The 19,920-nt window shown below is 42.5% G+C and overlaps 1 protein-coding gene across 5 annotated transcripts in view; it reads right to left on the bottom strand.

Annotated features, from left to right (window-relative positions):
- Nucleotides 1-19,920, bottom strand: part of LOC139812158 (serine/threonine-protein kinase SIK3) — a 245,452-nt gene that overhangs the window by 44,912 nt on the left and 180,620 nt on the right. For 3 of the 5 annotated variants that reach the window (XM_071776791.1, XM_071776795.1, XM_071776796.1), the window contains one exon: nucleotides 8,890-9,027. The exons of the other annotated variants lie outside the window; for them this stretch is intronic. In XM_071776791.1, coding sequence (XP_071632892.1) covers nucleotides 8,890-9,027 — 138 coding nt within the window. The remainder of the gene's footprint in view (nucleotides 1-8,889; nucleotides 9,028-19,920) is intronic. 5 annotated transcript variants of the gene reach the window in all.

Genomic DNA, 19,920 nt, shown 5'->3' with positions numbered 1-19,920 from the left:
TCGCATTGCTCTATTATTTTCGCCATTATCTCTTCTACATCTTTCTTTGCTCTTACATTATATACTGTAAAAATATTTAGTCCTTTTTCCTCTTTTACTATTCTCGTTCGCGCAATACTTTCTATAATCATTACACTTTCATTTTTCTCCACTTCTGACCCCCAATCTTTTCTAATACCTATTAGTAAACCTCCCTTCGCCCTACCCTTCCTCTTTTCCCTTACAGCGTTAATGTTTTTCCAGCTGTGCGTTTCCAGCAGTCTACCCTTAATTCTATCCCATCCCTTATCCTCTAACCATGTTTCACATAACCCAATATAATCGAAACCTACTATGTAATTCCAAAAATCTTTGTCCTGCCTCTCGATACCCGCTACATCCCAAAAAATTATCTTTCGCCTATTTTCATTCTTCAGCTGGTTCACCTTTCCGACCTCCATTCATGTTGTTTGCCTATTGTCATCTTGAATGCCATAACTTGCTGGTTTTCTTCTCCTAACTTAGCAACCATCTAGAAATTGTTCTTTTCTCTTAGTTTTCCTGCTTCCTCGCTCCACACATTTTTCTTTTCTATTAGCTTATTTTCTTCCTCGCTCCATACATACTTCCTACCTTGTACCTCTAGCTTCCTATAACCTATTTTCACCCATTTTTCTTCTGTTTTTTTTCCATGCCTGCTCTTTTATCCGTCTTTGCACTTCTCTGTCCTCAAAGGTCAGGTCGTGATCAATGAAAATTCTCTTACTTCCCAGCTTCTTCTTCTCCTTCATGATATTATCCTTCGATTCCCAGCAGTCCATTTCAACTATTACTATCTCTCTTCCTTCTTTGCCTGTTGACCGCATCTTCTTTACTCCCGCTTTTGCACCAAACTCCCTCTCAAGAAACGTCTTCGCTGTGTCCATTAAGCTCTTGTTTTCCTCTTTATGTAATCCTCTGATCACTAGATTATTTTTCTTTTCCTTCCTTTCCTTCATATTTCTTTCTCTCTTCCTAACCATCTCCGCCACCTTTCCCACAATCTCCTCCATTTTGCCGCCGGTCGCCTCTTCCGTTATGTTTTCACTCCTTTGTTCGATCTTCGATAATCTCCCTTCTAGCTTATCCATCCTTTCCTCTATCCTTTCTTCTTTTTTTTCCATCCCTCTTCTAACAATAAGACACTCATCCTCTCTCTCATCTCGTCCCTCAGGTCCCTCATCTCGTCTCTCAGGATTGCTAACAACGAACCATCCTCTTCATTCTTCTTTGTTACTGACAAATCTCCTTCCTCTTCTCTCTTCTTACCTGCAGCACCGACTCCTTCCTTCGATTTGTCTATTTCTGGCGGCGTTCTCACAGTCTTGTTACCTCTCTTGAAAATTTCCTCCGCAAGTTGTTCTTTTTCCTCTCTTTTCCTCTTAGCTTTCGCTAGCTCACATGCCCTACTATTTTCACTTCTCACATACTCCAGTATGCTGGTCGAGCTCGATCTTTCTCTCATTCTTAACTCCTGCTTTGTAAGTCTTCCTTTTCCTCTTTTTTCTTCTTTTGGTGTGGCAAAAATTTCTTTACCCGTTTTCTCACTACTTAAACTATCCAAATTTGTAGCCAAATTCACATCTTTATTCCTTTTTTCTACCTTCTCACTCTCGCCTGCCTCTCCCTCCATCCTGTACGTCACTCGTGCGTGCTCTCCTTCTAGTCAATCTCCTTAAAGGCCTATCTACATAAGACGCAGAACGCGAGTCGCAAGCACACACACAGTCTACATGTCAATCTAACCTGTTTGTTAGATTGACATGTAGACTGTGCGTGTGTCTTGCGACTCGCGTTCTGCGTCTTATGTAGATAGGCCTTAACCGCTGCCTATATGCCTAGACTGTTCCGTCTAATGTCGCTACCTACTCTATGCGTAACGCAAATCTAAAGCCCCTTGCACAATGCCAGGCAACAGGCAATAGGAACAGGAAATAACCAAAAAATCGTTAATTACAACCTAAAAAATTCAAATGCTATGATTGGTTGGCAATAGGCAATAAGCACAGAATTTCCAACGTGACGGAAACTCTAGCTCCGGTAACTTAGCCGGTCAACTTCGACTTTATTAATTTTCATATTTTTTTATCGTTTGTTGGTCGTTTGTTGGTGATTGTTGGCCTAATTACAACGTTTGTTGGTTCTTAATTTTTTTTTAAATTTAAAAAGAAAAATTAGCATTAAGTTAGCCGGAAAAATTTTATTTTTAATTTCAAAAAAGCCTAATCGATGCGTAATCGTTTGCTGATGATTGTTGGTCTAATTTTAGCGTTTGTTGGTTTATTATTAGTCTTAAAAACGAAAAAAAACTAAAAATTATCTCACATATTAAAGTAATCGAAGATTGGTTTATTTGCCTACGACTTAAGCTTTATTTCTATCAATTTAAGGCTAACATCTATAAAACTGCCATATGAATATGGGCCTTAACATCGGCAGAAAATCGCGAAAAGATAAAGAAACATGGTGGTTCGTGGGAAGCACACACACACACACACACACACACACAACGGGAGGGTGCGAGGGGTGGCCTTCGGCCCCACCCTCCCCCGCACCCACCCCGCCGGTAGGCTGCGTGGACCTCGCTTTACAACATAAAGTACATGCTAAGTTGTAAAACGAAATTATAAAGCACATGCATGGAGGGGTGCAAGGGGACTTACATGCGTGAACGCACGTGAACAGAAAGGCTTTTCTCCCCTGCACCCTCCCCCATGCATGTACTTTATAATTTCGTTTTACAACTTAGCATGTACTTTATGTTGTAAAGCGAGGTCCACGCAGCCTACCGGCGGGGTGGGTGCAGGGGAAGGGGGGGCCGAAGGCTCCCCCCTCGCACCCCCCCGTTGTGTGTGTGTGTGTGTGTGTGTGTGTGTGTGCTTCCCACGAACCACCATGTTTCTTGATCTTTTTGCGATTTTCTGCCGATGTTAAGGCCCGTATTCATATGGCAGTTTTATAGATGTTAGCCTTAAATTGATAGAAATAAAGCTTAAGTCGTAGGCAAATAAACCAATCGATTACTTCGATTACCATTCGATTACTTTAATATGTGAGATAATTTTTCGTTTTTTTTCGTTTTTAAGACTAATAATAAACCAACAAACGCTAAAATTAGACCAACAATCATCAGCAAACGATTACGCATCGATTAGGCTTTTTTTTAATTAAAAATAAAATTTTTCCGGCTAACTTAAGGCTAATTTTTCTTTTTTAATTTACAAAAAAATTAAAAACCAACAAACGTTGTAATTAGGCCAACAATCACCAACAAACGACCAACAAACGATTAAAAAAAAAAATTAAAAAAGTCGAAGTTGACCGGCTAAGTTACGGGAGGTCGGAAACTCTATGTCTATTGCCTGTGTCACTGTTTATTCTGCATTTATACATGATTTCTGATTTCTATTCCCTGTTCCTATTGCCTGTTGCCTGGCATTGTGCAAGGGGCTTCACTCTCTTTTGGAACGCACAACGTTATTGTCGTTATTCTCCCGCCTTCTCTCACCTAACCTCTTCCTCTCTTTAACACATTTAGCGCTCTTTTCCTTCACTATTTAATATTTTCCTACTACATCTATTATCCTATCCTAAATTTAAGTTATTCTTCCTACCTTTCTATCAGTTTAGCGCCTACCTCACCTCCTATTTCCCTCTAAACTCTCGCCTAATTTATCCTCAACTCTCAAGTGTCGTCTACAATACACGGAGTAAGCGTGGAATAAGGAGTAAGAGTAGCAGGAATAAGCATTATAGCCTGTTGTGTCCTGATGATTGGCCGAGCGTATGTGTAAGAGTAAGAGTAGGAGTAAGAAATAAAATTAATTTATTTCGCTTACGCCCTTACGCCAGCTCTCTTAAACCGAAAATAGCCCTCTTACGCCTACTCTTACTCCTTACTCCACGCTTACTCCGTGTATTGTAGACGACGCTTCACACGCATGCACAACACACACGCTCCACTAACCAAGTCTCGAAATGCAAGAATAAAATAATTCAATGTTTTTGTAATTTATATTGCATAAATTTCAAAATCAAAGTTATTGAAATATAATCTATTGTTATAATAATATTGTTGTAATAAATAATTATTTATTATTTCTCCATTACAAACGAGTGATGTCTAATTTTTGTAAAAATCATTGTTTTAAAACATTTTCTTATAAAGAATTTTACATTTTTATATTCTGTAAACATCTTGGAAACATTTTATCGAAATAATATTGTAAACTATGATTATATCCAAAATTGGTAAAACTCCTGTTTACACAGGATGTATCCTAATAAGTAGGACGTACATCAGCAGTGGATAGGAGACACAAAAACAATAAAAAAAAATCACATAAACATGTCCTATTAGACCTTTCCGAATTATAGCTGTTTTTGCTTCAGTAATTTGATAGTCGTTTGATAGTTGTTTGAAGGTCATGTGAAGGTCACCTTCAATTTCTTAAATGGAACCCCCTACTTTTCATTGCATACTTTTGTAGCTTACATTGAGAGCTTTTCAAAATACTATAATAAAGCTCTTTTTCGTTAAGGATGTTCTGGAGAATTTGTCAAAATGCTACGAATTCGATGAAAATTTAATATCATATTCTGTATTCTCTTTCAAAGTCCTGGGCTAAATTTCAGATCGATTCACAATTTAGATAAAAAGTTATTAATTTTTAAATATCCGAGTTTTAACACGTAACCTTATGGCGTTACAAAGAAAAGTGTAAACATTAAAAAATGCATATATCTCTAAAGGCTCAGTATATAAAATATTAAACTTAATCAGGCAATAAGAGCCAAGCGTAGATTATCTTCGCTAAAATCTTTTTAATAAAATGTCAATTAAATGTCAATTACAATACGTACGTTTCAACCCTTTTTGGAGTCATCCTCAGCGCGTTGCCTACACATTACATAAAGCTAAATCTAAATATACATAGGGCCTTTTTTTCCCGTAACTATTGGCGAATCGGTTAATTCTAACGGTCGTTTCGGCAAGTGCGCACTCCGAAGCCTCCCCAGGTGTCTTCGTGTGTAATTTCCTGGTTTGAGAGCCAAGAAATTTGCTTGCATCTCGTCATGGTACGATTGTGAGACACCTGTACAGACACTCAGAGTAACAACTACCTTACACACACAGCAAGTTATACGCAAAGTAAGGCTACTTACATATAGTGCAGTTATTAAATAGTTCGCAATTACGATTGTCCGTGTAAGTGATGGATTAGCGATCATTGTTCTTACAAAAGCAATGGAGCGGACCGTGTCTCGTCGACATTTAAACGACCACTGACACAATAACGACAAGTAAGTCCTTACAATATTATTGCTAAAATGGAGGGGGAAAAGACGAACGAGGAAAACATTATGTTTTATACCTTCGCAAGACCTTCGATAACATTTATATACAGATCTGGTAGATTCTCCGTGTCCGTCTGCAAATTTATGCCGTTTGTTTGTTTTTTAATGTAGATCATTTCCGATATTAATCTTTTATTGAGAAGTTCTTTATCTAAGATCTTAACGTCGTTCCAAATAAAATCGTGGTTACAATTCACTCTGTGGTCCGTTACAACCGAGTTACTACTGCCATTCCTCCTTATGTGAGATTCATGTTCTTTGATTCTCGTATGCAATTGTCTACCTGTCTGTCCGACATAGGATGCATCACAATCCCTGCAGCTAATCTGGTAGACAACGTCCCTAGCCGAAGAGATCGGAAGAACATCCTTATGTACTTTAATAAATTTACTTAATTTATTTATGCTCACATACGATAACTTTACATTAAAATCTTTCGTAATATTTCTGTATTTTTCCGTTATTGCGGGGACATACGGTATCACGAAAAATGTATCTCTACCGACAGTCTTTTCTTTAGCAATTACATGGAGATTTGCAAAAAGGTATTTAAGGCGTTCGTACATTGCTTTAAAAATAAAATCTACTGGATGGCAATTTTTTATTAAGACATGAACTATAAATTCCAAATTTTTTTAGTGAAATTTTTGCAGACGGACACGGAGAATCTACCAGATCTGTATATAAATGTTATCGAAGGTCTTGCGAAGATATAAAACATAATGTTTTCCTCGTTCGTCTTTTCCCCCTCCATTTTAGCAATAATATTGTAAGGCTTACTTGTCGTTACTGTGTCAGTGGTCGTTTAAATGTCGACGAGACACGGTCCGCTCCATTGCTTTTGTAAGAACAATGATCGCTAGTCCATCACTTACACGCACAATCGTAATTGCGAACTATTTAATAACTGCACTATATGTAAGTAGCCTTACTTTGCGTATAACTTGCTGTGTGTATAAGGTAGTTGTCACTCTGAGTGTCTGTACAGGTGTCTCACAATCGTACCATGACGAGATGCAAGCAAATTTCTTGGCTCTCAAACCAGGAAATTACACACGAAGACACCTGGGGAGGCTTCGGAGTGCGCACTTGCCGAAACGACTGTTAGGATTAACCGATTCGCCAATAGGGGACGAGCACGATTTCCGAGGCGCCCAGATTTGACTGTGGTTTCTGGTAGTATTTCTTACGCTGAACAAAAAATTATATAGGTCTTATAGGGCTAACTGTTCTAGATATAACTGTTCTGAATATAAAATACGATAATATATTATATCTAATAATTGAAACAAGTAAAGATTTATATTATATTTATTTTCAGCTTTAATACTGCATATCTCGAAAACTAGAGCAGTTAGCCCTATAAGACCTATATAATTTGTTGTTCAGCGTAAGAAATACTACCAGAAACCACAGTCAAACCTGGACGCCTCGGAAATCGTACTCTCCCCGCCAATAGTTACGGGAAAAGAAGGCCCTATGTATATTTAGATTTAGCTTTATGTAATGTGTAGGCAACGCGCTAAGGATGACCCCAAAAAAGGGTTGAAACGTACGTATTGTAATTGACATTTGATTGACATTTTATTAAAAAGATTTTAGCGAAGATAATCTACGCTTGGCTCTTATTGCCTAATTGTGTTTAATATTAAAAAATGCTACCAATATAATGATATTTTACACACAAGTAGATCATCTCAACAAACAAAAATTTGACAATAAAATTTGAAACAATTTACAAAAAATTTTTTTCAAGAAAAATAGTAGTAACATTTATTTACAGTTACTAAATCTACGTCTTTTACATTCTATTAGAATTGCCGTAATTATTTATATACATTTTTTTTATTCTGGATCCCTAGAGAATTAATATCAGTATTTTTAATATTTCCTGCATGACCTCGATGTAATTGGACCGGTACCTGCAGGACATCCTTAAGAATGTCCTGAGATATTTTAAATTTTGTCATGATATATTTAAATATAAAATATGAAATATCTCGTAAAGTATTCCTCTTCGATGACTTTACCTTCATACTTTAAACGTAGAATAATAAAATTTTGCAACATTAAATGCGTCCACAAATACAATCAAATTTTTGAAAATAATGTTTTCTGTTTCTTTTTTACAACAGTCGATTTTTTTCATTATCCTATGTATCAAAGTAAAGTCATCAAAAAGTAAATACTTTACGAGATATTTCATATTTTATATTCAAAATATCGTGATAAAATTTAAAATATCTCAGGAAATTCTTAACGAAAAAGAATTTTATTACAGTGTTTTGAAAACGTCTTAACAAGGGCTACAAAAATATCCAATGAAAAATAGAGGATCCTATTTAAGAAATTGAAGGTAACCTTCACGTGACCTTCAAACGACTACCCAAGGTCAAATCATTACAACTATCTTTTACAACTTTTGTCTGAAACATTTTTTTTAACTACGTGATATCGAGATATTTTACTGTTCAAATTAAAACAGGACACCCTGTGTCATATTTATGTTTGTCAATACTCAATGAACCTATTTTTCAAACTTCTTTTGTTAATAACTTTCTAATAAACGAACGACAGCTAAAACCTTTTGGAGATTATTCAGGAGGATGATCTTCATTAGAGGTATCTCCTCTAAACGAGAATTTATTCTAAAATTTTTGTAGAAGCTCAATGCTGTACAAAATTGTATATATAATTTTTTATTATGATTTTAATCAAGTTTAAATTAAGGAGGTTCGATGGCTTCATCGGAGGGAGTAGTGGGACGCGGGGGTTCTGGAAACAGCGCACTAGCGTTTGAAGTAGTGGGAATGAAGGGGATTGCTCTGATTGGTCGCCGCGTGTATAATGCGTGCTGCTGTTCACGTCGTTCACGACCATGACAGTCTATGCAGACGAAAAATCAAGCAATTTATGCTTTAATAATTAATTTTTCTACGAAATGTGCGGTAACCTTCCCCTTTCTTTCGCTCATTTATTTGTAAATTATTAAGTTACATGTGCAAATTTCTTTTTTTTTATCATTTGCATTTTTTCTTGCACTTATTTCATTCTGAAGGTATGTGCAATATGTCATTTCCCATAAAAACCATAAGAACCTATGTTAAAAATGCAGCCAGTTTCATGCAATTTTAATATGTTGTTCTGGAATGCAAAATAGAATGATGTGAATTTTTTGGGAATTTTTCACCGTCCCGTTTTGAAATAAATCTACTCCTAAAATTGTACTTTTTAGGTTTTTGGAGTAGATTTTTTTCAAAACGGGACGGTGAAAAATTCCCAAAAAATTCACATAATTCTATTTTGCATTGCAGAACAACATATTAAAATTTCATGAAATTCTCTGCATTTTGTTGTAGCCATCGAACCACCTTAAAGAAAAATCTAAATTATAGAAAATTATAGAATTTATAGCAAACTTTAATAATACTAAAGTAATCTTTAATCTTAATCACACCTTGCAATTATGTAACAAAAATTCACAAATTATAATAGTGCAAAAATCTCTATTACCAGTACTAGTGTGATATAATGAAGATTTCCTGTGGTGTGGAAGTGTTGATCCTCTAAGGTGAGTTGGTAACAGTCGCGATGGTAGATAAGCTCTATTCATCCTAGCTTCTACCTCCATTACCAGTTCCGGGTTTATAACTACATGCATATTACCAACCAAGGACAGCACGGTAGTGCAGTGGGCACAAAAAAACATGCAAAATCAAAAATAAAACTCAATAAAATATAAATAATGTGCAAATGCTAAAAAAAATAAGGATTAAGGTACAATAGGCACAATATAAAAATATAAAAGCTTGTAAATTTAATCAAATTAATTTCGCGCGTGTGCGTGCGCGAGTGCGTGTGTGTGTGTGTGTGTGTGTGTGTGTGTGTGTGTGTGTGTGTGTGTGTGTGTGTGTGTGTGTGTGTGTGTGTGTGTGTGTGTGTGTGTGTGTGTGTGTGTGTGTGTGTGTGTGTGTGTGTGTGTGTGTGTGTGTGGTTAGAAAAATAATCCTATAAAATCGTATAAGTTGGTAAAAAATTTGGAAATATTAAGATGTTCCGCATCGCATGGATCATATGCCACACTCATCTTTCCGTTTAGATCACTTGACATTTCTACTATCAAGTTTAACATTATCATAAAAACATATATTTATGTATAAATATATGTTTATATTATACCATATAGTATATATGTATTTCACCGTGGATTACATGCGTTCTTATTAATAATAATAATGATTTTTGCAGTCTTATAGATATTATAAAACATATGTGTGTGTGTGTACTATTAATCTGAATAACGTGAGGCATATGCGATCTATGCGACATAAACGAGAAATTTAATGAAAATTAAAAATCTATCCGGCACAAAATGTATTAGAGTTAATATAATTAGTGGCCTGCTGTAACATGGTGAGTTATCTAATCGCTGAATGTCAGTGAAAAATAATAATAGAAAGCTACAATTACTTTCTAACTTTAAAATTGGTATGTATTAACGTAATTCAAATAGTTAATAACTTTTAATTACTAAATACTTGTAGTTGGACAGAAATTTTATATATTGACTTGAATGCAGACATACTATTTCAGATTTGATTCTCCAACACATAAGCGTCCCTATCACATTCTTCTTCTTCTTCTTATAATTTGACCGTCAAGCAATACTGCTCAAAATAAAGGCCAGGGCGATCCATTCGTCGTATAAGTCGCGAGCGGCGTAAATTACCAAGGTTCTAGACCTCGAAAGGCGCCGATGCAAGAGCCACAAACTCCGTCGATACGAGACACCAAGTGGTGCAATAACAACTGTCGCGAGCGTCCCGCGGCTGAGCTTGGCGTAATCAAAACATAACGGGCCCCCTCTCCTACGCACAGAAGGAGGGACCAAGGAAAACTATGGCTGAAAACCCATTGATTGGGTTGCCGTAGAAAGGAGTCGGATAAACTGATGAGTAGGATCACTCAAAAAAAGGATATCCTTGGGAGCGTGCAGAAAAACTTTCTCAATGTACTTAATTAAATAGGAAGCTTTACACGAGTATATACGACAATTAAAAACGACGTAATTTATGTCTTGAATAGGGTGGCCGCAAGGGCCCCCGAATCTATTATGTTTTTCCTTGCTAAGCTATGATTCAAGTTGTAGTGACCACTGCGCAGCCTATTTATTAACACTATTTCCTCTCTTTTAAAAGGTTTTTTGTAAAACGAGGGGCGATCTTTGCTGTTATGAAAAAGATTGTAGAACGGAATACCCTTATTCGAATCGCAACAACGCAAGTACTCTGCGAAACGCTTTCGAAGGGACTCTCTGGAGAACGAATAGAAATCGCTGTGCGGGACTTTGAAATTAGGACTCTTTTCTCTTTTAGTAGCTACTTTAGCCGCCCTGTCCGCTCGAGTTCATTGCCCTCGATACCACGATGCGAGGGAATCAAGGCTAGACGTATATCTACACCTTTAGTGGAAAGCTGCGAAATTTTTTCCCTTATCCAGGGAATAATATAATTTTGCTAGTTGGCTCTACTTGAACATACGTTTTCAAGCTCTTGGAGTCAGAGAAGATAACTACTCTGCGAAGGACTATCTGCCCAATAAAAATTAATGCTTGAAGGATTGCCCATGCCTTAGCCAAAAAAATTGTTGTTTTCGGAGGAAGCTTATGCATAACTTTAATTTTAAATCCGGTGAGTAGATTCCGGCACCGACGAATAAACTAGGGTCTTCCTTGGAACCATCAGTGTAGAAGGTCGTGGCTCCTTCTCTAAGGATTTTAGAGTCCTCCAAGAAAATGGAATTAATATTAAGCATATCTGGAGGAAAATTAAACGCAGTGTAATGAATGTCAATGATAAGAGAATTAAAGTTGTGGCTAAAAACAGGCAGGGATGCGGATTAATAGGTTTTTTCGAATTTCCCTAGTATGGAAAGGAAGGATCTATAAGACGGAATAGAGTTTGTAACCATTTCGTGATTATGGCGTGATCTGGTTAGCGGATGTATATTGTCAAGACTGATGACTGGGCTGAATTCCTAGGCAACGTTTTTGAGAACCATTTTGGAGGTCAGATACCTGAGCCTGTACTGTAGCGGTGGTTCTTTAGCTTCATCCAGCAAAACATTGATGGAAGTGGACTGTCGATAGCCGTATGCAATCCTGATAGCTTTATACTGGATGCGTAGAATCTTTTCGAAGATGGTGAAGTTGCCTTGAAGTTGGTAAACCTAGCAGCCGTAGTCTATGGAGCTACGGACAATCTCCTTATAAATTATGTCCAATTGCTACGGGTGAGCGCCCCACCAGACACCTGCTAGGCCTTTATAATATTTAAAGCCTTTCTACATTCACCGATCACAGTTGTAAAGTAGGGTTTGCCACTGAGTCTGAAGTTTAAGAGGATGCCCAGAAATCTTACAGTTTCGCTATATTGTATCGTGTTACTCATGATGACTACCTCAGGAATAATTGTAGGCATATTTGTCTTATGCGTAAAGATCACGGATTGTGACTTAGACGGAGAGAGCGCCTTTGCTGAGAAGAAAATCAGTAATTCTTTGAGTAGATTCGTTGATGAATCGAACAGCGAACAGCACTTCGAAGTTTTTATTGGCTGAGTAAATAACCACGTCGTCAGCGTACAGCAGAATTTGGCAGTCCGGATTGATGAGTTTTATGATATCTTTTATATATCCTTGTGGAGTGCCCTTCCTGGCATACATAGGGCCGAATTTTTGGCCGCTCTTGATGTAATAGATGAGCCTGTTACTAATTAAGTTCATTACAAACTTACGGAATCGAGCAGTAACTTTAGCTTTGCTGAGATCCTTATCCAAGATGTGAGGAAGAACATTGTCGAAGGCTCCATCGATATCAAGGAACGACGCCACCGTGTGAGCACCCTTGAGAAATCCGGCCTTGATATAATTTGTTAACGCTACTATGCTGTCCATACAGGATCTAGCGTTACAGAACCCAAATTGCACATCTGACAGTATATCGTTATATTCCAAATGTCACCTAAGACGGTTATACATGCATTTTTCCATAACTTTCAAAACGCATAAGTTAAGTAAAATAGACCTGACGCCCTTCCCACCGGGCTTGGGTATAAAAATTACCAAGAATGTGCGCCAGTCTTCGGGAAATGAGCCACTTACTAGAAAACCATTAAAAATGTCCCGAAATTTACACCAGAACATGTCAGGGAAAGTAGATAGAATGGTGTAATCAAGTTGATCCAAATCAGGCGCTGATTTAAGCTTAGAGGTTTTAAGTGACGCCTTAACTTCTTGCATGGAGATAGGGCCGTCCAGTCAGGAAGACAGGTGCTCCGTATTTGAGGCATCCATCTCCAACATTTCAGTCAACGAGGGGTCGTTGGGTGAACAGGAGGAAGGGCACAGTTTGTTAACAGCAGCTTAAATTAATTCTTTCTCCCTCAACGTATCGTTAGTAGACTGAGTGGCTTGATCTCTTCTTTTGAATGATTTGATGAATCTACAAACCTGATTGGGCGTCTTAGCGCTAAATTTTGTGCAGAGGTTCTTTCAACCTGCGGACCTTTTGCTTTTTAAGAACCCGTCTTGCAACAGCGATAGACCTGTTATATTCCATTAAAGTTTCCAGAGTGTAATGATTCTTGAAATTTTTTTCGGCTGTTCTACGAGCCTTGACAGCCGCCTCGCACTCTTCGTTCCACCAGGCCGGATGAAATTTGCTTTTGATGGGAGAGTCCGAAGGAAAATTACTTTTTCCCAGAGCGTTAGTTATGCACGATTTAATAATAGCCATATTTGACTATAAGTCTCAGTAGCATCGTTGACATTGATGTTATTTACATTCTGTACATCTTTTTCAATAGAGACGCTAAAGCTTCAAGCGAGTCCTTATTAAACTTAAGCCTGTGGATGAATTTGTGTTTAGAATCCATGTAGTCGTGCGAGTGTTCGAGTCATTATCGCGTAAAAATCAGCTGTGTTTTCAGTTTTACTCCCCTCCGCTCCGCTCGACTCCGATGAGGCCGCGGGGGGTAGAAGCTGAAAGGGGACTGAGCGCGGTCTCCCGAAGGAAAACCGCCAGTGTGTAACGGAGCGATCGTCACTAAAGCATCTATTGCTATACTTTCGTAATACCGCTTCTGGTTCGGCGTATCCGCTAGTTACGCGAAAAGGCGCATAGCGCTTTGCTTTGCCCGCGATTCTCTTTATGTATGTTGATAATAAACTTGTTAAGTTATACCAAAGGGTCTTAAATTATTGATACAGTCCACTCTAACCAATCCGTGTAAGGACGATAAGACGTTCCTGTCTTAGACGATAAGCGAACATTTTGGTCCTTCGAGCCGGATCTATTCCGATCGAAGGCCTCGCTCTTCGCGAGTGTACTCAATAAGCTAGTAATTAACTCTCAGAGCCACGTGGCTCAAAATCGAACGACTATAACGGTCATCAAGCAGCCTGACTTCGGACACGTGCTTCGTGCGTGTGAGCCAGTGTCGGCCGCGTATTCCGCGCGTGTTAGTAAGCAATTCCGGGCGCGCACTCTGCGCGTAATAGAAGGTGTTACTCATTGCGGCCCGCGACAAGGTCCGTGCTTCCCATGGCTGGCCACGAGTAATTCTCACTCGGTGAGACAAAGAAATGAAGATTGCTCTCAAGCAACAGACAATGCTCTCCGGCTATATAAGCTTCATGTGGAGTAATCTGGTAAAATTAGACCAGGCGAAAATAACGCCCAACGGAGATTCGCAACCGACTCGCCCTGCTGGACGATTACTGGAAGCGGTACCAGGATGGACATTTCGGTCTCCTTGCTTATGAAGGGATCGTTGGCACGCAGTACACTACGAAGGATACCTTCTTCATTACGGAAGAAACGTACTTTCACATGCGCGTCAAGCTTACGGACGCGTTGTCACAGCTGGAGCGGGGAGCGGGAGCTTCAGGGGCGGATCGACAAGAGAGCGATGAAGAACGTGGATCGTCGGTGGCGCCGGTAGTTAGGCAGTTGCAGCTCCCGAAAATCAATCTGCCTAAATTTTCCGGAGATCAACTCGCTTGGGAAAGGTTCCACGATCTCTTCCGCTCGTTAGTCTATGACGCGTCAGACATACCGGGTGTTCAAAAACTTCAGTACCTAAAGAGCTGCCTCTCGGGGAAGGCGGAGGCCTTGATGGCCAACGTCCCACTGTCGGATGCCGCGTATCAGGGAACGTGGGATGACCTTGTCGCGCGATATGAAAATCCGCGAGTGTTACTCTTCGCGCACATGAGGAATCTGCTGGCATGTCCAGCTACTAAGGCTTCTCCCAGTGAGCTGAAGAGAATGCTGGGCGTCATAACTACCTCGATTCGAGCGTTCGCGTCTCTCAAGCGGTTAGCCATTGGGACAACTGGTTTGTCCATCTAGTCTGCAAGCTAGACCCGGTTACTCGCCTTAACTGGGAGACATCGTTGGCAGACTCGAGAGCCATCCCAACTTTTAAGCAACTTCAGGACTATCTGGAAAACCGAATTCGAACATTGGACGCAACCCACCTTGAGGCGGCGTTGTCCGGTGCGACTACGAGTGTACCGTCAAAACCGGGCAAGTCTTCGTGCGTATCTTCGAACGCGATAACAATGGGCAAATCAATGAAGAATAAGAAGTCCGCGCTCTGCGACGGTTTACATACGCTGCCCTACTGTGGAAAGTTTAAGGGAATGACCGTCATGCAGACAAAGTGAAGGAGTTCAGACTTGCTTAAACTGCATGCGTGCGAGTCATCGGGCGAATGCTTGCACCGCAGAAGGACGATGCCTGGTGTGCGCGGACAGGCACCATATGATGCTGCACGACGGCGGACAATCCTCAAGGGGCTCAACCGAGGCGGATGGAACAAATCCGCCCCTTTCCCAGGATCCACAGGGCGCAACGGCAATGAGCGCCAGCGTCCGGGCTCCCACTCTATCAACACGGAACACGCGGTGCTGCTGGCAACGGCCCGGGTGTTATTGCGGAATGCCGAGGGACACGTCGTCAAAGTTCGTGCCTTGCTGGATTCGAGCTCCGAGGCCACCTTCGTTTCGGAGTGGGTGGCTCAAACGCTGCGGCTTCGGCGGGACCTGATGGACGTGACGGTGACTGGCCTCGAAACAAAAACCGGAGCGATCACCTCGTCACACTGCAACTCGAAACTGAGGCACTCGTGCTTAGGTCTCTAACAAATTTGTTGCTTTCCAGACAAGTCACGTGAAAGATTTGGCCTCATCTGCGGGACCTGACCTTGGCAGATCCGGAGTTCTGATTGCCCGCTAGGATTGATGCTATTCTGGGAGCGAACGTGTACGGGCAAGTGCTGGAGCCGGCCATCTGCCGAGGCGATCCAGGCGCTCCGGTTGCCCAGTTAACTGCCTTTAGTTGGGTGCTGACCGAAACTCTGGGCGAAGAAAGTGCTGGGACGAAAGGGCTCCCACCGCGTCAAGGTGTTCCATGCCCAAGGCGTCGCCAAAGTCGCTCAAGCTCTACAGCGCTTTTGGGAGTTGGAAAAAGTCTCGACGGTCCAGCCCCTTACTCCGGCGGAGAAACAGGCGGAAAAACATTATAAGGAAACTCACCAGCGGGACCATACCGGTCGATACATAGTCCGATTTCCGCGAACTTTCTCGGCCGATGCCACGCTGGGCGCCTCTCGGCCCGCTGCGCTCCAAATGTTGCTCTCTTCCGAAAGGCGGCTGTCTAAGCAACCCGAACTGAGGATAAAATATACCGCCTTCATAGACGACTACCTAGCCTTGGGGCACATGGAGCCGGTTCCGCGCGAGGAGCGCCCTCCCGGAGGTTCTTTTTATTTGCCGCATCATGCAGTCTTCAAAAGAGACGATCCAAATAGAAAAATTAGAGTCTTTAATGCCTCCTTCCGTACGTCAACATGTCACTCGCTGAATGACCTGCTACTGCCCGGTCCAAGGGTGCAACCGGACCTATGGCTAATCCTTACCCGGTGAAGGCTCTTCCGTGTGATTCATGACATAGTGGTTCCGCCCGATCCGCATTCACCCGGAGGACGCAGACTTACAGCGCATCGTGTGGCGACCCGATCCAACGGAGGAAGTCAAAGATTTGCAACTCTTAACCGTCACTTACGGGACGGCCGCTGCGCCGTTTTTATCGTTGCGGACCCTGGATCATCTCGCCGCTGATGAGACGTCCAAGTACACTCGGCGCCTTGATACTGTTACGTAACCGATATTTGGATGACGTCCAGGCCGGCGCTGATTCTGCAGAATTGACTCGAGAGACCCAGAAGCAGCTGGTGGAGCTACTGCGGGCCGGCGGATTCGCTCTGGCGAAGTGGGCACCCAACGACCAGTCCCTGTGTCCTGCTGGGAACCAAGATGAGCGATGGTTGCCTATGGGTGATTTGGTCGGCGCTCTGAGATTGTCGTGGCACATGAAGTCCGACACCCTCTCCTTAAGCTTGTCCATGGTCCCGGTCCAAACCACTCTCTCTAAGAGAACAGTGCTCTCTGCCGCGGTTTGTCTGTTCGACTCGTTGGGCTGGGTTGCGCCGGTGCTAATTTTCGCCAAAATATTCCTACAAGACCTCTGGCTGGCGGGTTGTGAATGGGACGAGGCGCTCCCTTCGGAACTTGCCCAAGCCTGGACAAGCTTCGTGGACTCACTTCAGGGACTGACTGAAGTGAGATTTCCCCGGTGGATATAGTTCACCGCCGGAAGCACGCGGTTGGAGCTGCACGGCTTCTCGGACGCCTCCGAGAGAGCATGTGCAGTGGCGGTCTACCTGCGATTAACGGACAGCGAGGGCATAATCCACTCGACCTTACTGGTGGTCCGCACGAAGATCGCGCCGATCCGTACTCAAAGCGTGCCATGATTGAAATTATGCACGGCCTTGCTGCTTGCCCGCTTGCTGGACCGGGTGGCCCGTGGTCTCGAGTTGGACTTTTTGTCCATCTTTGGTTGGATCGACGTTGTGTGGCGCCCAGCTGGCTCCGGCCTCATTCTTCGTGATGGACTCCGTTTGTTCCAAACCAAGTGGCCGCCATCGAGGAGGTTCTTCCGACGAGTCAATGGGCCGTGGGGTGCCGCCAGCGGAGCTGATACAGTCGGAGCTGTGGTGGCACGGCCACGGCCCGTCCTGGCTGCAACATGAAAGAGCCGAGTGGCCTGCCGCTTCCACCACCGACCACTTCTCCACTCAGGAGAAGAAAAAGAACGCTGCATCACAACGTCCAAGCAACACCGGCAGATGAATTGCTGGAGCAATTTTCGACTCTCTCCCAGTTGACCAGGGTCACTGACCTATGTTTCAGGTTTCGCCATAACGCGCGGAGAATGCAGCCCGCGCGGATAGAGTTTCTGATGGGCTCGGAATTGGTGGAGAGCATCATGCGCTGAGTCCTCCTGGAGCAACGGCGATCTTTTGCCGAGAAGATCGGGAGGCTCGAGGCGGGATGTCCGCTTGGGTCAGGATTCAGGTTGAGGGGCTTCTTTCCGTTTTTGGACGAACTAGGGACCATCAAAGTGGGTGGCCGTCTGCATACCGCTCCGTTGGACTACGGGGAGCGACACCCCCTTGTTCTTCCGGGAACGTCTACCCTCTCGTGCTTGTTGGTACGGCACGGACACGCGACGACGATGCACGGGGGGGGGGGCTTGCCCGATACAGAGCTACTTACGACGTCGCTATTGGATTCTGGGCAGGAGAACGTTAATCCGGAAGGAGATACACCGCTGCGTGCGCTGCGCGCGAATTCAAGGCTGAATTCGGCCCCCAGTAAATGGGCCGACTACCGCCGGAGAGACTGCGACCCGCCCGGGCTTACATATCTTCCGGCGTGGATTTCGCTGGACCCATCAGGTTGCGTGCAGCAAAAAGGTTATATTTGTCTTTTAGTATGCTTGGTGACCAAGGCCACTTAGAGGCGGTCTCAGACCTCTCAACGGGCGCCTTCCTTGCAGCCTTCCGCCGTTTCGTGGCATGACAAGGACGTTGTACGCAACTGTGGAGCGACAACGGCACAAACTTCCGCGGCGCCGATGCGGAGCTCAGGTCAATGTTTAGGGCGGCCTCCACCTTTTACCAGGAGACCGGAAGACTGTTAGCAAACGAAGGAACTTCGTGGCACTTCATCCCCCCGCATGCACCTCACTTCGGTGGGCTCTGGGAGGCGGGCGTGAAGTCCACGAAACACCAACTACTACCTACGACGCGTCCTGGGCGACCAGGCTTTGACCTACGAGGAGCTCGCTACACTCCTGTGCCAGGTCGAGGCGTGCCTCAACTCACGCCCGCTGTGCTCTGCCAATACGAACCCTTCCGACCCGACGGCCTTGACTCCGGGCCACTTTCTGGTGGGGGAATCGCTCACGAAACTCCCGGAACCGGAAGAGGCTCCAGATGCTATCACACATCCAAAAATCCGCTGGTGACTGATTTCGCCGATGCGAGATCATTTCTGGCGCAGATGGTCCGGAGAATACCTGCACCAAATGCAGCAGACCGGAAGGTGGAAGGATGCCAGGCTTAACTTCCGGGTCGGCGATCTGGTTCTCATCAAGAGCGAACTCTCACCACCGTCAAAGTAGTCAATGGGGAGGATAACCGCCGTGCACCCGGGCCCTGATGGGCATGTTCGCGTTGCCACTGTTCGTACGGCGACCACAGAGTTGACCCGGCCAATCACAAAATTGCGTCTCTTGCCAGTCTCCCCCCCCCCCCTCGAGGGACCGTCTAAAGAAGACATAAAATCGAACGTTCCATAGACTTACAAGGGGAGGGCGCGAAGACCGGGAAACGGATCTGAATGAAACTTATTCCTATAATAATTCCCTTCACTAACAGTAAAACATAGTAAAACGCTAGCATTTCAATACACAGTAATTAATAATAATTATTTCTCGCTGCTTCAAATGTTATAAATAAATTTGAGGACAATGATTAATTGTAAGTTGGAGCACTTTTGAAATAATAAAACATAATGAACTATTGTTTATACTATTTAATCAATGAACAAGAATATAAAGAAATATATATACTATATATACTATATATACAGCGAGAAATAATTATTATTAATTACTGTGTATTGAAAACATTTTGTAAAAGTAAGATAAGCATTTCCCTTTATTTCCCTAAATTTTCTTGTTAAAATTATTAAATTTATTTATTTTGCTTCAATTTAACATTTTTATTATTAATGCTAATAAAAAAAAAAAATAAAGTAAAAAAAAAAAGATTTGCAAAAGATCAACGGCAATCAAAGCCTTAGCTGCGCGGCTACGCCGCTTCGTCGAAGTTCTGCGCTAGCAAACCGGTAGACTTGTGTCGCAAGGTTTCCACGAATTTCTATCTCGAAAACGGCTGAGGTTGCGCGCTAGCGCTTTACTATGTTTTACTGTTAGTGAAGGGTTATTATAGGAACAAGTTTCATTCAGATCCGTTTCCCGGTCCTCGCGCCCTCCCCTTGTTAGTATAATTTTGCTAGTTTCAGTTTAATTTGCCTTAATAAATTACTTGCTAGTCCGTCTCGCCAAGA

This window comes from Temnothorax longispinosus, chromosome 4, assembly GCF_030848805.1.
Source record: "Temnothorax longispinosus isolate EJ_2023e chromosome 4, Tlon_JGU_v1, whole genome shotgun sequence".
NCBI lineage: Eukaryota > Metazoa > Arthropoda > Insecta > Hymenoptera > Formicidae > Temnothorax > Temnothorax longispinosus.
This window is presented reverse-complemented; position numbering and strand designations above follow the sequence as displayed.